General features: G+C 46.0%; 1 protein-coding gene across 1 annotated transcript in view; it reads right to left on the minus strand.

Annotated features, from left to right (window-relative positions):
• Positions 1 to 15,231, minus strand: part of b4galt2 (UDP-Gal:betaGlcNAc beta 1,4- galactosyltransferase, polypeptide 2) — a 184,138-nt gene that overhangs the window by 86,984 nt on the left and 81,923 nt on the right. Inside the window, exons 2-3 of the mRNA XM_072440866.1 lie at positions 14,476 to 14,594; positions 13,461 to 13,577 (exon numbers count right to left, since the gene is read on the minus strand). Coding sequence (XP_072296967.1) covers positions 13,461 to 13,577; positions 14,476 to 14,594 — 236 coding nt within the window. The remainder of the gene's footprint in view (positions 1 to 13,460; positions 13,578 to 14,475; positions 14,595 to 15,231) is intronic.

Raw genomic sequence — 15,231 nt, forward strand, 5'->3', positions numbered from 1 at the left:
CGTTGTGAAGCGGCGAGGTGGATTTGAACGCCTCTAAAGCCGCCTCGACACAAGTGTTATTTCTCTTTCTCTTTGAAGCCGGTTTGAGTCTCTCTCTCTCTCCTTCTCTCCACTGAAGAACTGCAGCCGCCTTCAGCCCGACCTTCACACAAAACCCAAACAAACACAAGACCATAATCCTCTCTGATCCTATAGTGTCCGCCGCTACTGGACACCGCCATCGCCAAAGTGCGAATAAAAATAACTTCTGAAAAATGTCTGGTCTTCCTCCTTAAAGCAGCCCATGGCCACGAATCTGTACGAGACTTTGGGCTTTGATGGTCACAGTGTGTTGGATTAGAGACACGTAATGCTTCTTGAATGTAGAATCTCCTCCAGACTGTCTGCCCTTTTGGCTGGGAATTCTCTGTGAAAATATGTGAATCATTGCCACTGTTTCCACCCAGAAAAGATGACTATTTGTGACTGTTTGTTTTAAAAAATTACAAAATGTTATGTATGAATATAAATACTTAAAGAGGTTGTTAAAATATATATATATATATATATATATAGTCACATAAATAGGACAAAGTTAGACCTATCTGAAAAAGTTTTAGAATGATCGTGATCTATGCCAAAAATAGTGTATGACCAGATATTAAATAAGCCACTTGAAGCCACTAAATTGTGTTGTTTAAATAAAATAAATAAAATAAATAAAATAAATAAAATAAATAAAATAAATAAAATAAATAAAATAAATAAAATAAATAAAATAAATAAAATAAATAAAATAAGAGGGAAGACATTCAACAAGGCCCTGGGCAATGGAAACGATGTGGGCCCAGACCAAATGAACATTCAGCTCATTGAACAAAACATCATTGTTGTGTGAGTCGTGGTTCGCGGTCTTTAACATACTGAGCAACAATGATTCAGTTCTGATCAAAGAGGCCACAATATGTACGTGGGAAATACAGAGACATTGTAACTGCCAATAACAAGTCAGTGTAAGTGTGCGCAGTAAAACCGCCAAAACTGAAATGTAGTTAATTCACCATTTGTAAGGATCGTTTCTGTCCGTCAAAAAGAAAAACGAATGTGAAAATGTAAAGTCAGAAGGGTTTATTGAGTCTAACATGGGCAGGAGGAGAGCACTTACATGTGTGGGTGTGTTTACTGTTTTTTTTAGCCGTAATTAACCTTAGCATTAGTACATCCAGATATACCGTAAGTGTAATAACCTTTTAATTAATATTAACCTTCAGGCCTTTTAATTACAGTTGGTTTAGGGACTGACTGTACTGTATGTTGCTGTATGTGTATCGCTCGATGTAAGTTTTGTATTTTATCATTCAATTCTGTGTTTTTGTGAAGCACTTTGTGACTTCTGTCTGTGAAAGGTGCTATGCAAATACAATTTACTTACTATATACAAGTAAATGTACAGGTGTTGTGCTTTCAATCTTTCAGTTTTTCCAATTTTTCTTTTTTTCAGTCTTACTTTCAATACAATATTTTACTGTAACTTAATAATCATCAAAACAAGCTAAATTCTATGGTATTAAACAGCATGTGCAGTAGTTGCTAGTTCATTTTCTACATTCCTCCTGCATTCTCGCCGGTCTTTGGGTGCTGTGTGTCGCGCTTTAGGCCCGTGTCCAGTGTTCGGGGCCACAGTGACGGCCAACAAACAGCATTGTGCTCAGACTTGGACAGGAGGAAGAGCAGAACAACAGGCACGGCACAGTGAGTCTGCATGATCCACCGCTACACGCCTACGCACCGCCAGCCACGCCAAATCACACGCCAGGATCATGAAAACTATGGGAGGTGAGGATGGGCACAAGTGAGTAAAACAAACTGGTCATGCGTGTCGTTTGGGTTGTTAAATAAAAGCTTTTCATATTTCTCGATATGATTGATAATTGGTATGTTATGCTTTTATTTGTACAGGGGCAGTGCAGAATAATACATTAACCAAGAGAGAAGTAATTGGAAAAATGCTGGTGCCAGTTTATAGCACAAATACTAATTTATTCATGTGTCACGGAGCAGGTTGGTGTGGAAATAATTGAAATACAGGTTAAATGTAAATAGAACAAAATGACAAAATAAAGAAATCATCTTCATCATCTTCATCACGTTATGGTTTGATTCCAGGTCAGTGTATTTTTGTTGCTGTATCAAATATTTGTTGCTACTAATCGATAAAAAAAAAAGTAGTCATATTTAGATCATCTGGACGATACTGACAGTAAAATATAGAAAGACTAGTGGCATTATTAAATCAAAATGTCAAAATGATCTATCGAGAAGCCGTCAGTCAACATATTTCAACCTTTATTTGGTTAAATGTACTCAAAAGTCTCAATGTGCAATAGTAATTATTGTTTGACTAGGTCATTGATTAAAACAATAATCGCTGACTAGTTGACGACTGAAATCAAAGAAAATCCTTTCAGTCATAAAACTGTTTTTAGCTTAGATTTGAACATTGCCAGAGTAGAACCTGTCTCACATCTTCAGGAAGAATGTTCCAGATTTAAGCTGCATAAAACTGAAGGAGGCCGATCCATGTTTAGTCCTGACTCTGGCACCAGCAGGAGGCCGGTCCATGTTTAGTCCTGACTCTGGCACCAGCAGGAGGCCGGTCCATGTTTAGTCCTGACTCTGGCACCAGCAGGAGGCCGGTCCATGTTTAGTCCTGACTCTGGCACCAGCAGGAGGCCGGTCCATGTTTAGTCCTGACTCTGGCACCAGCAGGAGGCCGGTCCATGTTTAGTCCTGACTCTGGCACCAGCAGGAGGCCGGTCCATGTTTAGTCCTGACTCTGGCACCAGCAGGAGGCCGGTCCATGTTTAGTCCTGACTCTGGCACCAGCATGAGGCCGGTCCATGTTTAGTCCTGACTCTGGCACTAGCAGGAGGCCGGTCCATGTTTAGTTCTGACTCTGGCACCAGCAGGAGGCCGGTCCATGTTTAGTCCTGACTCTGGCACCAGCAGGAGGCCGGTCCATGTTTAGTCCTGACTCTGGCACTAGCAGGAGGCCGGTCCATGTTTAGTCCTGACTCAGGCACCAGCAGGAGGCCGATCCATGTTTAGTCCTGACTCTGGCACCAGCAGGAGGCCGGTCCATGTTTAGTCCTGACTCTGGCACCAGCAGGAGGCCAGTCCATGTTTAGTCCTGACTCTGGCACCGGCCGGTCCATGTTTAGTCCTGACTCTGGCACCAGCAGGAGGCCGGTCCATGTTTAGTCCTGACTCTGGCACCAGCAGGAGGCCGGTCCATGTTTAGTCCTGACTCTGGCACCAGCAGGAGGCCGGTCCATGTTTAGTCCTGACTCTGGCACCAGCAGGAGGCCGGTCCATGTTTAGTCCTGACTCTGGCACCAGCAGGAGGCCGGTCCATGTTTAGTCCTGACTCTGGCACCAGCAGGAGGCCGGTCCATGTTTAGTCCTGACTCTGGCACCAGCAGGAGGCCGGTCCATGTTTAGTCCTGACTCTGGCACCAGCAGGAGGCCGGTCCATGTTTAGTCCTGACTCTGGCACCAGCAGGAGGCCGGTCCATGTTTAGTCCTGACTCTGGCACCAGCAGGAGGCCGGTCCATGTTTAGTCCTGACTCTGACACCAGCAGGAGGCCGGTCCATGTTTAGTCCTGACTCTGGCACCAGCAGGAGGCCGGTCCATGTTTAGTCCTGACTCTGACACCAGCAGGAGGCCGGTCCATGTTTAGTCCTGACTCTGGCACCAGCAGGAGGCCGGTCCATGTTTAGTCCTGACTCTGGCACCAGCAGGAGGCCGGTCAATGTTTAGTCCTGACTCTGACACCAGCAGGAGGCCGGTCCATGTTTAGTCCTGACTCTGGCACCAGCAGGAGGCCGGTCCATGTTTAGTCCTGACTCTGACACCAGCAGGAGGCCGGTCCATGTTTAGTCCTGACTCTGAGCACCAGCAGGAGGCCGGTCCATGTTTAGTCCTGACTCTGGCACCAGCAGGAGGCCGGTCCATGTTTAGTCCTGACTCTGGCACCAGCAGGAGGCCGGTCCATGTTTAGTCCTGACTCTGACACCAGCAGGAGGCCGGTCCATGTTTAGTCCTGACTCTGGCACCAGCAGGAGGCCGGTCCATGTTTAGTCCTGACTCTGACACCAGCAGGAGGCCGGTCCATGTTTAGTCCTGACTCTGGCACCAGCAGGAGGCCGGTCTATGTTTAGTCCTGACTCTGGCACCAGCAGGAGGCCGGTCAATGTTTAGTCCTGACTCTGACACCAGCAGGAGGCCGGTCCATGTTTAGTCCTGACTCTGGCACCAGCAGGAGGCCGGTCCATGTTTAGTCCTGACTCTGACACCAGCAGGAGGCTGGTCCATGAGCCAGGAGCCAGTGCAGAGACCTGAGAACAGGACTAACGTGATGGTACTTCCTGGTTCTAGTCAGGACTAATGTGATGGTACTTCCTGGTTCTAGTCAGGACTAATGTGATGGTACTTCCTGGTTCTAGTCAGGACTAATGTGATGGTACTTCCTGGTTCTAGTCAGGACCCGAGCAGCAGCGTTCTGGATGAACTGCATCTGTTTTACAGCTCGTATGGAGAGGCCAGTGAGCGGCCGTTACAGTCTAATCTACTGGAGACAAACGCATGGATAAGTCTCTCCAAATCTGGTTCAGACACTATACTTTTGATGTTGCAAATGTCTTTTAGATAAAAAAGCTGGTAATGTTATTGATTTGACGTGTCTGAGTCCCTTATTACCCCCAGATTTCTAACTTGATTTGTAGGTTTGAGAGCGAGACTGGAGGTGACACTAACCCTTTCTCTTCGTTTCTGTGGGACAAAGACGATTATTTCAGCCTCGTCTGAGTTCAGCTGGAGAAAGTTGTGCCTAAACAGTTCAGAAAGTGCTTCGCAGAATACAAATAAGAACAGAAACAAGAACACACATCTAAAATAATAAAAAGTCCATAGCCTGAATTCCAAACCACGTGCTTCCTGTTGATTAAAAAGCCCAAAGCATATCTCAGCTCGATTAAAACGGAGTCCGTGGATTGAATTGAGTGAAGAACGCAGCTGAACACGTCTTGTCCGTGTCTTTTATCGCTAAATAGACTTTCCTTTCCCGTGCAGTGTTCTGACTTGAAGGACATGACATCCGTTCACTGTTGGCGGCTCTGATAACGGCGGAGTAGAACGACACGTCTCCCTCTCTCTCTCGCTCCTCTGTGACGGCGGTGAGTTTAAAGACTTCCTCTCATTTAACACTTGAACAGTCACGACGCTGAGGGCTCTTCACTGTCCTCTCCTCGAGTGCGCCGGCTCTAACGCTTCAGATCGGACACCGCGCCTTCTCCCTGTCGCACCTGCACATCTGTAACCGGGGCGATCCTGTCCTGTCAAGTGTCTCAGAGTTTGGCAGGATCATTGTAAAGACAGTTACTGATAAAGAGCAGGTGTCGGAAATGTAGCCCCTTTTAGCTTCAATGAGTTTAGTTTAAATTTGAAAGTTGGGATGTCAAGATTTGGGGTAAAAAGCAAACCTGGATGTAAAACGTCTTTATATCTGGACTTATATATTATTATAAGTGTATTATTAAGTTGTATACTTTAGTTTTTGAAAGATGGCAAGTATTTTAATGTTGTTTTGGGTCAATAATCGCAACTTAAAAAGAGATAGAGAAAATGTTAAATCAGTATTTCAAAGTAAGACTAGAGGGTTACAATTTTGAGGATTTAACTGGATGACAGTAAACAACAAGGACCAGAGTTCATACTGACATTGTGCCCCTTGGCAAGACACTACTTCATTATGGGTAGTGTTTTTTGTATTTGATAACATTCATATTGACAATCAAAAGTTGTATGTATTTATTGATTTATTTGAATAGGGACAAAAGATACAAAAAAAAAAGCAGTCTGATGCATGAAAAGAAACTTAACACATTAAAGGTGAGAGCAGTGCTGATGCTGCTGATGATGCTGCTGCTGCTGCTGCTGGTGCTGGCACATCTAAGTTTGTGAAGATACTAAGTTTTGTCACAGATTTTAAATGGACAGGGAGCATATTATTCCACGGATTAAAACCCTTCACAGAGAAGGCTGTTTGGGCAAAACATTATTTACAGTCTCCATTAAGGCTGAATCTGACTAATGCATTTTCTACATAATCAAAACATCAATTTAGTCAACTTTAAAAATGGTTTTAAAGGACATCCAGGACAAGTATCGTGTATCGAATATTGGGATATGTATTGTGATACTCAGCCCTAGTATCCCACCGCATTTATGTCAAACAATCTACCGTATTTTCTGGACTATAAGTCGCACTGGAGTATAAGTCGCACCAGCCAAAAAATGCATAATAGAGAAGAAAAAAACATATATAAGTTGCACTGGAGTATGGAATGCAGTTACAAATGTGAAAATAACAAATAATAGCACATATAAGTCACTCCGGAGTATAAGTATATAAGTCAGGCTGCGAAATAGACGGGGGCCCGGGGCCCGAAAGCAGTTCAATCTCCGGCGGGCCTGTGGTTTGAAATAGGAGGGGCCCGCCGTGCCCCTCCTTGAAAAAAATCAAGATTTAACTAGTAATTTGGCCATATTCGGGGCATTTTCATCGCTTAAGTTTCGTTTTGACAGACAAGCCCACTTCGCACGTCTTCTCGCATCTCATTGGCCGAGCGGTCTCCGTGATGTAATATCGATGAAAGCGGGCATCTGATTGGCCGCTGCGTTCGTGTTGCGTTCACGTGTCCTCGGAAATGCCCGGTCTAATTTCTATATAATGTATATATGTTAGTAGTTTATTTTGTAGGACGTGATTTTATATATTCCACAAGATCTCCTTGTGTCAAATGCTGTAAACAGTATTTATTTTGTATATAAGAAACATTATTATATTGAATTAAACAGTTTTTAAGATCATGATCTCTGGTTTATATGATTCAGTATTTGTTCTCTTCATATCAAATAACAGATAAAAGTACTTTAGATTGTTTTACATGCTAATGACCAGGTTTAAAACAACACATTTATCTTGTTCTTATGACGCTGCGATGCCGCGCGCGCTTGTGGGCCCCTGAAATTGCTTGGGGACCCCTAACTTTTCAAAGCAACTTTTCCAAGCAATTTCAGGCCCCTAACTTTGAAAATCTATTTCTCAGCCTGTAAGTATAAATATAAGTATAAGTCGCACCCCGGCCAAAACTATGAAAAAAAATACAGTACATGGTAAAGAAAAGCATCGTTATTTGACTATTGTATGTACTGTATAAGCTCCAACTCACACTGAAAATGAAAAATGTACTGACTACATAGTATCAAGAATATAATAATATAATAATGTCACATCATGTATTCCCGAGAATGCTCCCCAAATTAAAGCTGTGCACCTCTAAAGGACTAAACCTGAACTGTGATGAACAACAACAGCGTGTTCCCAGAGTGCAGGTGACTCAGGTCCCGGCTGGTTTATGTAAAATAAAAAACAGACCCTTAATTCAAAATAGAGGATGCTAATGCAGGACTTGACCCCCGCGCCGGTCTGTTTGGATGTTCTGTGTTTTTAAGAGGAAGTTCATGAAATCATTTACACTTCAAACGCCGCTGTGCGCTGTGATCTTCACTCAGGCTAATTATGCAGTGTTTACTGGGCTCGCACACGAGAGAGGAGCAGGTAAACGGCTCAGGAGACGAGGTGAAGCCGCTACAATCTGACCTTGACTTGTTCTAGCTGTTTATCTGAGACTGACAGGATACAGAATTATGGAGCTAATATGTGCCCCAAACTAATTACTACATGTCAGTAATATAAAGACTACACTAAAGATTGTTTTTAAATATTTGATTAAAGCAATGTATGCACTTTTGATATCTTCAATGGTTTATTTTATTTAAATTTAGTAATAATTAAATAGCATTTCATCCATCCATCTTCTGCCGCTTTATCCGGGGCCGGGTCACGGGGGCAGCAGTCTGAGCAGGGACTCCCAGACTTCCTTCTCCCCAGACACTTCCTCTAACTCCTCCGGGGGGATCCCGAGGCGTTCCCAGGCCAGCCGAGAGACATAGTCTCTCCAGCGTGTCCTGGGTCTTCCCCGGGGCCTCTTCCCGGTGGGACATGTCTGAAACACCTCCCGAGGGAGGCGCCCAGGAGGCATCCGGAACAGATGCCCGAGCCACCTCAGCTGGCTCCTCTCGACGTGGAGGAGCAGCGGCTCTACTCCGAGCTCCCCCCGTGTGGCCGAGCTCCTCACCTTATCCTCTCCTTGAACCGACACCTTAACGTGGTGGAGGGGTTTGAGTGCACGAATGATCCCGGGAGCTATGTTGTCGGGGGCTTCATGCCCCTGGTAGGGTCTCCCAAGGCAAACAGGTCCTAGGTGACGGGTCAGACAAAGATCGGTTCAGAAGCCCTCTATGATGACAACACGAACAAGGCAGTTTACGTCGCCCGGATCGGCGTCACCGGGGCCCCATCCTGGAGCCAGGCCTGGGATGGGTGCTCCATGGCGAGCGCCTGGTGGCCGGGTCTTACCCCACGGGGCCCGGCCGGGCACAGCCCGAAAGAGCGACGTGGGGCCGCCCTCCCGTGGGCCCACCACCCGCAGGAGGATCCATAAGGGGCCGGTGCAGAGAGATCTGGGCGGCAGTCGACGGCAGGGGCCTCGGCGACCAGATCTCCAGACACAGAGACTAACTCTGGGGACATGGAATGTCACCTCGCTGGGGGGGAAAGAGCCTGAGCTTGTGCGGGAGGTTGAGCGATACCGACTAGATATAGTCGGCCTCACCTCCACGCACAGTTTGGGCTCTGGAACCCATCTCCTCGAGAGGGGCTGGACGCTCCACTTCTCTGGTGTTGCCCGCGGGGAGAGGCGGCGGGCTGGTGTGGGCTTGCTGATAGCCCCTCAGCTCAGCCGCCACGTGTTGGAGTTTACCCCGGTGAACGAGAGGGTCGCGTCCCTCCGCCTTCGGGTGGGGGACAGGTCTCTCACTGTTGTGGCGGCCTACGGGCCGAACAGCAGTGCAGAGTACCCGGCCTTCTTGGAGTCCTTGGGAGGGGTACTGGACAGTGCACCGACCGGGGACTCCGTTGTTCTACTGGGGGACTTCAACGCCCACGTGGGCAATGACAGTGACACCTGGAGAGGGGTGATCGGGAAGAACGGCTTCCCCGATCTGAACCCGAGCGGTGTTCAGTTATTGGACTTCTGTGCTAGCCACGGATTGTCCATAACGAACACCATGTTCAAGCACAAGGGTGTTCATCAGTGCACATGGCACCAGGACACCCTAGGCCGGAGGTCAATGATCGACTTTGTTGTCGTGTCATCAGACCTCCGGCCGCGTGTCTTGGACACTCGGGTGAAGAGAGGGGCAGCGTTGTCAACCGATCACCACCTGGTGGTGAGTTGGATCCGCTGGCGGAGGAGGAAGCCGGACAGACTTGGCAGACCCAAGCGCATTGTGAGGGTCTGTTGGGAACGTCTAGTGGAGCCCTCTGTCAGTAGGGTATTCAACTCGCACCTCCGGGAGAGCTTCTCCCATGTCCCGGGGGAGGCTGGGGACATTGAGTCTGAGTGGACCATGTTCTCCGCCTCCATTGTTGATGCGGCTGCGCGGAGCTGTGGTCGCAAGGTCTCCGGTGCCTGACGTGGCGGCAACCCCCGAACCCGGTGGTGGACACCGGAAGTAAGGGATGCCGTCAGACTGAAGAAGGAGGCCTATCAGGCCACTCTGGCTTGTAGGTCTCCGGAGGTCATCGAGGGGTATCGGCAGGCCAAGCGAGCCGCGGCTCGTGCTGTCGCAGAGGCAAAAACCCGGGCCTGGGAGGAGTTCGGGGAGGCCATGGAGGAGGACTATCGGTCGGCACCAAAGAAATTCTGGCAAACCGTCCGGCGCCTCAGGAGGGGGAAGCAGTGTCTCACCAACACCGTTTACGGTGCGGGTGGAGGCCTGCTGACCTCGACTGGGGATGTCGTCGGACGGTGGAAGGAATACTTTGAGGATCTCCTTAATCCCTCAGTCACGTCTTCCGAAGAGGAAGTAGAGACCGGGGACTCTGAGGCTGGCTCATCCATCACCCAAGCTGAAGTCACTGAGGTTGTTCGCAAACTCCTCGGTGGCAGGGCTCCGGGGGTGGATGAGATCCGCCCTGAGTACCTAAAGTATCTGGATGTTGTAGGACTGTCTTGGTTGACACGTCTCTGCAACATCACGTGGCGGTCGGGGACCGTGCCTCTGGACTGGCAGACCGGGGTGGTGGTCCCTCTGTTCAAGAAGGGGGACCGGAGGGTGTGTTCCAACTACAGAGGGATCGCACTCCTCAGCCTCCCAGGTAAGGTCTATTCCAAGGTACTGGAGAGGAGAATCCGACCGATAGTGGAACCTCGGATTCAGGAGGAGCAGAGTGGTTTTCGTCCCGGTCGTGGAACACTGGACCAGCTCTATACCCTCCATCGGGTGCTCGAGGGTTTATGGGAGTTTGCCCAACCAGTCCACATGTGCTTTGTGGATCTGGAGAAGGCTTTCGACCGTGTCCCTCGGGGTGTCCTTTGGGGGGTGCTTCGGGAGTACGGGGTCCGGGGCCCTTTGCTCAGGGCTGTCCGGTCCCTGTATGACCGGAGCAGGAGCTGTGTTCGCATTGCCGGCAGTAAGTCAGACCTGTTCCCAGTGCATGTTGGACTCCGCCAGGGCTGCCCTTTGTCACCGGTTCTGTTCATAATTTTTATGGACAGAATTTCTAGGCGCAGTCGGGGGTCGGAGGGTGTCCGGTTTGGGGACCACAGGATCTCCTCTCTGCTGTTTGCGGACGATGTTGTCCTGATGGCTCCATCAAACCCGGACCTGCAACATGCACTGGGACGGTTTGCAGCCGAGTGTGAAGCGGCTGGGATGAGAATCAGCACCTCCAAATCCGAGGCCATGGTTCTGGACCGGAAAAAGGTGGCTTGCCCTCTCCAGGTGGGTGGGGTGTCCTTGCCCCAAGTAGAGGAGTTCAAGTATCTCGGGGTCTTGTTCACGAGTGAGGGAAGGATGGAGCGTGAGATCGACAGGCGGATCGGTGCAGCGGCTGCAGTGATGCAGTCGCTGCATCGGACCGTTGTGGTGAAGAGGGAGCTGAGCCGAAAGGCAAAGCTCTCGATTTACCGGTCGGTCTACGTTCCTACCCTCACCTATGGTCATGAACTTTGGGTAGTGACCGAAAGAACAAGATCGCGGATACAAGCGGTCTAAATAGCATTTCAAGACATATTAAACTATAACATATGCAGATAAGTATTTTACATGTTGTTGAAATCAGAAGTGGGTCCATTGACTGGTCAAAACTGCATTTCATTGTGGCATTTCACCAGATCGAGCTGCATTCTGTTAATGTTGAATAATTGCAACGTGACATTTTTTATCCCAACATATGACTGAGAGTAATAATAGTGAGTAAGTGCAGAGTTGTGGGCGGGGATAAGGGGTAGGTGACTCTAGACTCAGTTGACAATACATACAATACATACAAGACAATACAATACAGTGCAGGAATCAATGAAAAAACAACGTGATTACAGTGAGGTATTGACTCTATAGCAGGGTTAAAGGCTCATAAAAGTTGTCTCCTTTACAAACATTGATTAGATACATATTTTTATGCAAAAACTGGCTTTGTAAAATGTTGGTGAATGTTGGTGTATGCAATGAAAATCCTTTTCTTTTACGCTGCACCCATTGACACTTGGAAAATATATACTTCAGTGCACCAACAGAAAAGTATCCAAGGCTTTCAGAAGGATAAGAAATAAGGACAGTTGTTTTTTGACATTGCCATTGTTCAACTTTAGAATAATGTATTTTGGCCTATTCTGCCCTGGAGACATTAAATCGGATTTCATTTGGAAATGGAAAAAATTTGATAAACTTTGGACTAAATTGGACTTGACTGTTGGACTTGCTGTGCCTTCATTTTATTGTAAATTGTACCATATTGTTATTTTTCATCATTCTTATTCTTATTAATTTAATTTTGTCCTACTCTCTGGTCCTGTTTCTTGTTTTTATTTGCATAATTCAAAAAGTAAAAAATAAATAAAGGTTAGGACAGTTGCCATTGAGATTAGCCAAATATTGTATGTTTTGAACAGTGAAAAGTAATCAAAATGTTGCAGAAATCTAAAACCCATGAAAAGATTCTGATGAAAAAAGGCTTCATCGTACAAGATTTTCAACAACGTCCAAACTTCACTGTCAGACCTCCGCAAATAACTACCGCTACAACTTGAAAATATTTTGCCGTTGTCGATCACTGCGCTGTTATTACTGAAGGAAGAGAAGGAAGCCGAGCGCTTCACCGTCTCCTCCGCTCTCGTTTTCTCTGACAAAAAGAAGAATGGAAAGGAAACGCGCGCGACACACTTCAAATTAAAACAAACGACTTGCACATCACAGAAGAGCGCCACTGTACACGGCAAGCTAAATAAGTGTCTGGAGAGGCCGACAAGCACATAACCACGCATTTAAAGGAAGGGAAAACAGCCTATTTACTATGCTCTTGACCTGAGAGGTGTCGAGGAAAGAATATTTTTGTTTTGATGTTATGTTTTATATGTTCAGGAGTTAAATCAGGGGTGGGCAAACTACGGCCCGCGGGCCACATGTGGCCCGTTTGTCTTTATAATCCGGCCCGCCAAACATGCCAAGTAATTTTCTTTTTTTCTTTTTTTGCCCTCAGGCATCTGTCTGCACTTGTATCTTTAATAAATATGACGTGAACTGAATAAATAATAGATTCAATAGCCTATATTAGACACAGTTTTAGCTTAGATTTGAACATTGCCAGAGTAGAACCTGTCTCACATCTTCAGGAAGGTTTTAGCAGCATAAAACTGAAACGCAGCTTCCCCATGTTTAGTTCTGACTCTGGCACCAACAGGAGTCTGGTCCATGTTTAGTCCTGACTCTGGACTAAATATTTGATATTTAATTATTTTGATCTTTTTTTTTCAAACCAATGATCGCGGGCCGGCTCTCCGCTACTTGCCTGGATTCGAATATGGCCCTCGGAGGAAAATAATTGCCCACCCCTGAGTTAAACGAAATGGAGCCAATTCAAGACAAGAGTCTTGAAAAAAGGTTGCGATGGCCGTGCAGTCGACTTCACAAAGCAAGACAGTAAATACTCAGAAGCAGCTTGACGTATCCACTTGACACCTTTAAAAACATAGTCCTTGTAAAACATTAATTGCAGCCTTCGGTAAAACATCCTCTCCTCGGCAGTTAAATTCATAGTGGCGTAAACAGACAAACCAAACGCTCAGATTCACCTGCAGGAGTCACCCGCTCCCGGAAAACACATCGAACGAATACGAAAAACATTACCTGCCAACGTGACCATCCGACCGATTGTTTTTTACTCTTCTGCCATAACTGAACAGCACATGGCGGTAAACACGACAACAAAGTGTGGATAAAGTGCCCTCGTACCTGGTTGATGATGTAAATGCCGTAGTCGATCCTCTGCCGTCGCAGGATCGGGTGGAGGTAGTGCAGCCAGTACTTCAGATGGTTCTCTCTGTGTCGGAACGGGATGATGATGGCCACCTGCGGCAGTCAAACGTTTGGTGACTTCAACACAAAACCGTAAAATATTTAGCTTTTTCTTCGCTAAAATGTTTTTCTGTAGGAACTTTTATGTTTGTCCCACCATGGGTAATGTCTAGTGTCGCGAGAGCAGCAGGAGAACAGATGGATGCAACAAAAACAAGATGAATAACTTAAAATTTTGAGCAAAAACATGTTTAAATGTACAAATTAATCTACCGTATTTTCCGCACTATAAGGCGTACTGGATTATAAGGCGCACTGTCGATGAATGGTCTATTTTTGATAATTTTTTGTATTTAAGGTGCATTAAGCGAAACAAAACGTGTACCACACAAAATCGCTTCGAGGTCAGTAAGAACAACCAGAATTCATCCATATATAAGGCGCACTGGATTATAAAGCGCACTGTCGTTTTTGGAGTAAATTAGAGGCTTTTAAGGTACGAATAAAGAATAAATGAAAAAGCTTCACATTTAAATCAATGAAAAAGCTTTGATGTGGTGTTGGCATTGAGAGAGGGCATTACATTGTGTTGTGTGCATTTGAGGTTCAGGGTTATAAAGGCAGTTTGGAAATTAAATTTAAATAAAATAGCACATTTCTGGTGAATAGTGCTCCACAGTGTGATACTGATCTTGACCTGGATATTTATTTGTTTTGTAAATGAAAAGGTGTTGGACTCCATCAAACGTAAGGCCATTTACTTTTCAAGTTCATTTGTATAAAGAGAACTATTTATATACTATATTCTTTATGTCAGTGAATGTGAGGCAGGTGAATGAAGATGACTCAAACCAGCACGAATCGCTCTAAATACAACATTGAGTGTGTAAATAAGAAGGGAAACACTTATAATACTGCTAAAAGGCGAGTTTGTCCATTCTGCCTGCCGTACCTTCCACCTGGGCCTGCAGTCGGGCGGGGTGTAGCGGCCTCCGTCTGTAACATTGGGGTTCTCCTTCTGCACGCGCTCCATGGTCATCTGGGAGCCGAACTCGATCAATAAACGGCCCACTGCAAAGACAAACAAGAAAACATGTTTAGAGAGCTGAAGGAGCGAATGATTAGCTCCGATTAAAGAGCCGTCGATTCAAGGCTACAACACCGGGGCGTCGGACCCGGTGGGCACGTGTCTGCATTTAAAGAATACTTCAAATACTTCTGTGAACATGAAAGATTCTTCTGCCGCTCAGTGCAAGTAATCACAGATCATTTCATCCCAGCTCCTTAAACGTTACATCAAATATATCCAACTCTCAGTGCACATCCGCTTAGAAAATAAGTATTTCAGCCACTTAAATGATGTTATTTCCAGCTCTACTGTAGTTTAGGTGATGATTTTGAGTGACCAAGTTTTTAGGGGTGTTGTTTTCAAGAGTCGTGCCACGGGTGCCTGTTTTAAATGTCATGTAGAATTGTTTTTCATGGTTTAGAAAATTGCACTAATGCTATAAAATGTATAGACAACACAACATGCTGATGGAAAGTCACTATTTTAAATGATCGGGGTCAATTGTGGATTTTCCTTTCTATACATCTAATAAAATCAATCCATAAAGATATTTAGAGAAACAAAATCTGATAAAAATGTCATGTCAGTAAACTGCAACAACAGCACAATATATTACAATAAATGAGATCAAAGCCAGTG

The sequence above is a fragment of the Eucyclogobius newberryi genome, unplaced genomic scaffold (assembly GCF_026437365.1).
Source record: "Eucyclogobius newberryi isolate DKJ021-1_F unplaced genomic scaffold, fEucNew1.0.hap1 SCAF_12, whole genome shotgun sequence".
Taxonomy (NCBI): Eukaryota; Metazoa; Chordata; class Actinopteri; order Gobiiformes; family Gobiidae; genus Eucyclogobius; species Eucyclogobius newberryi.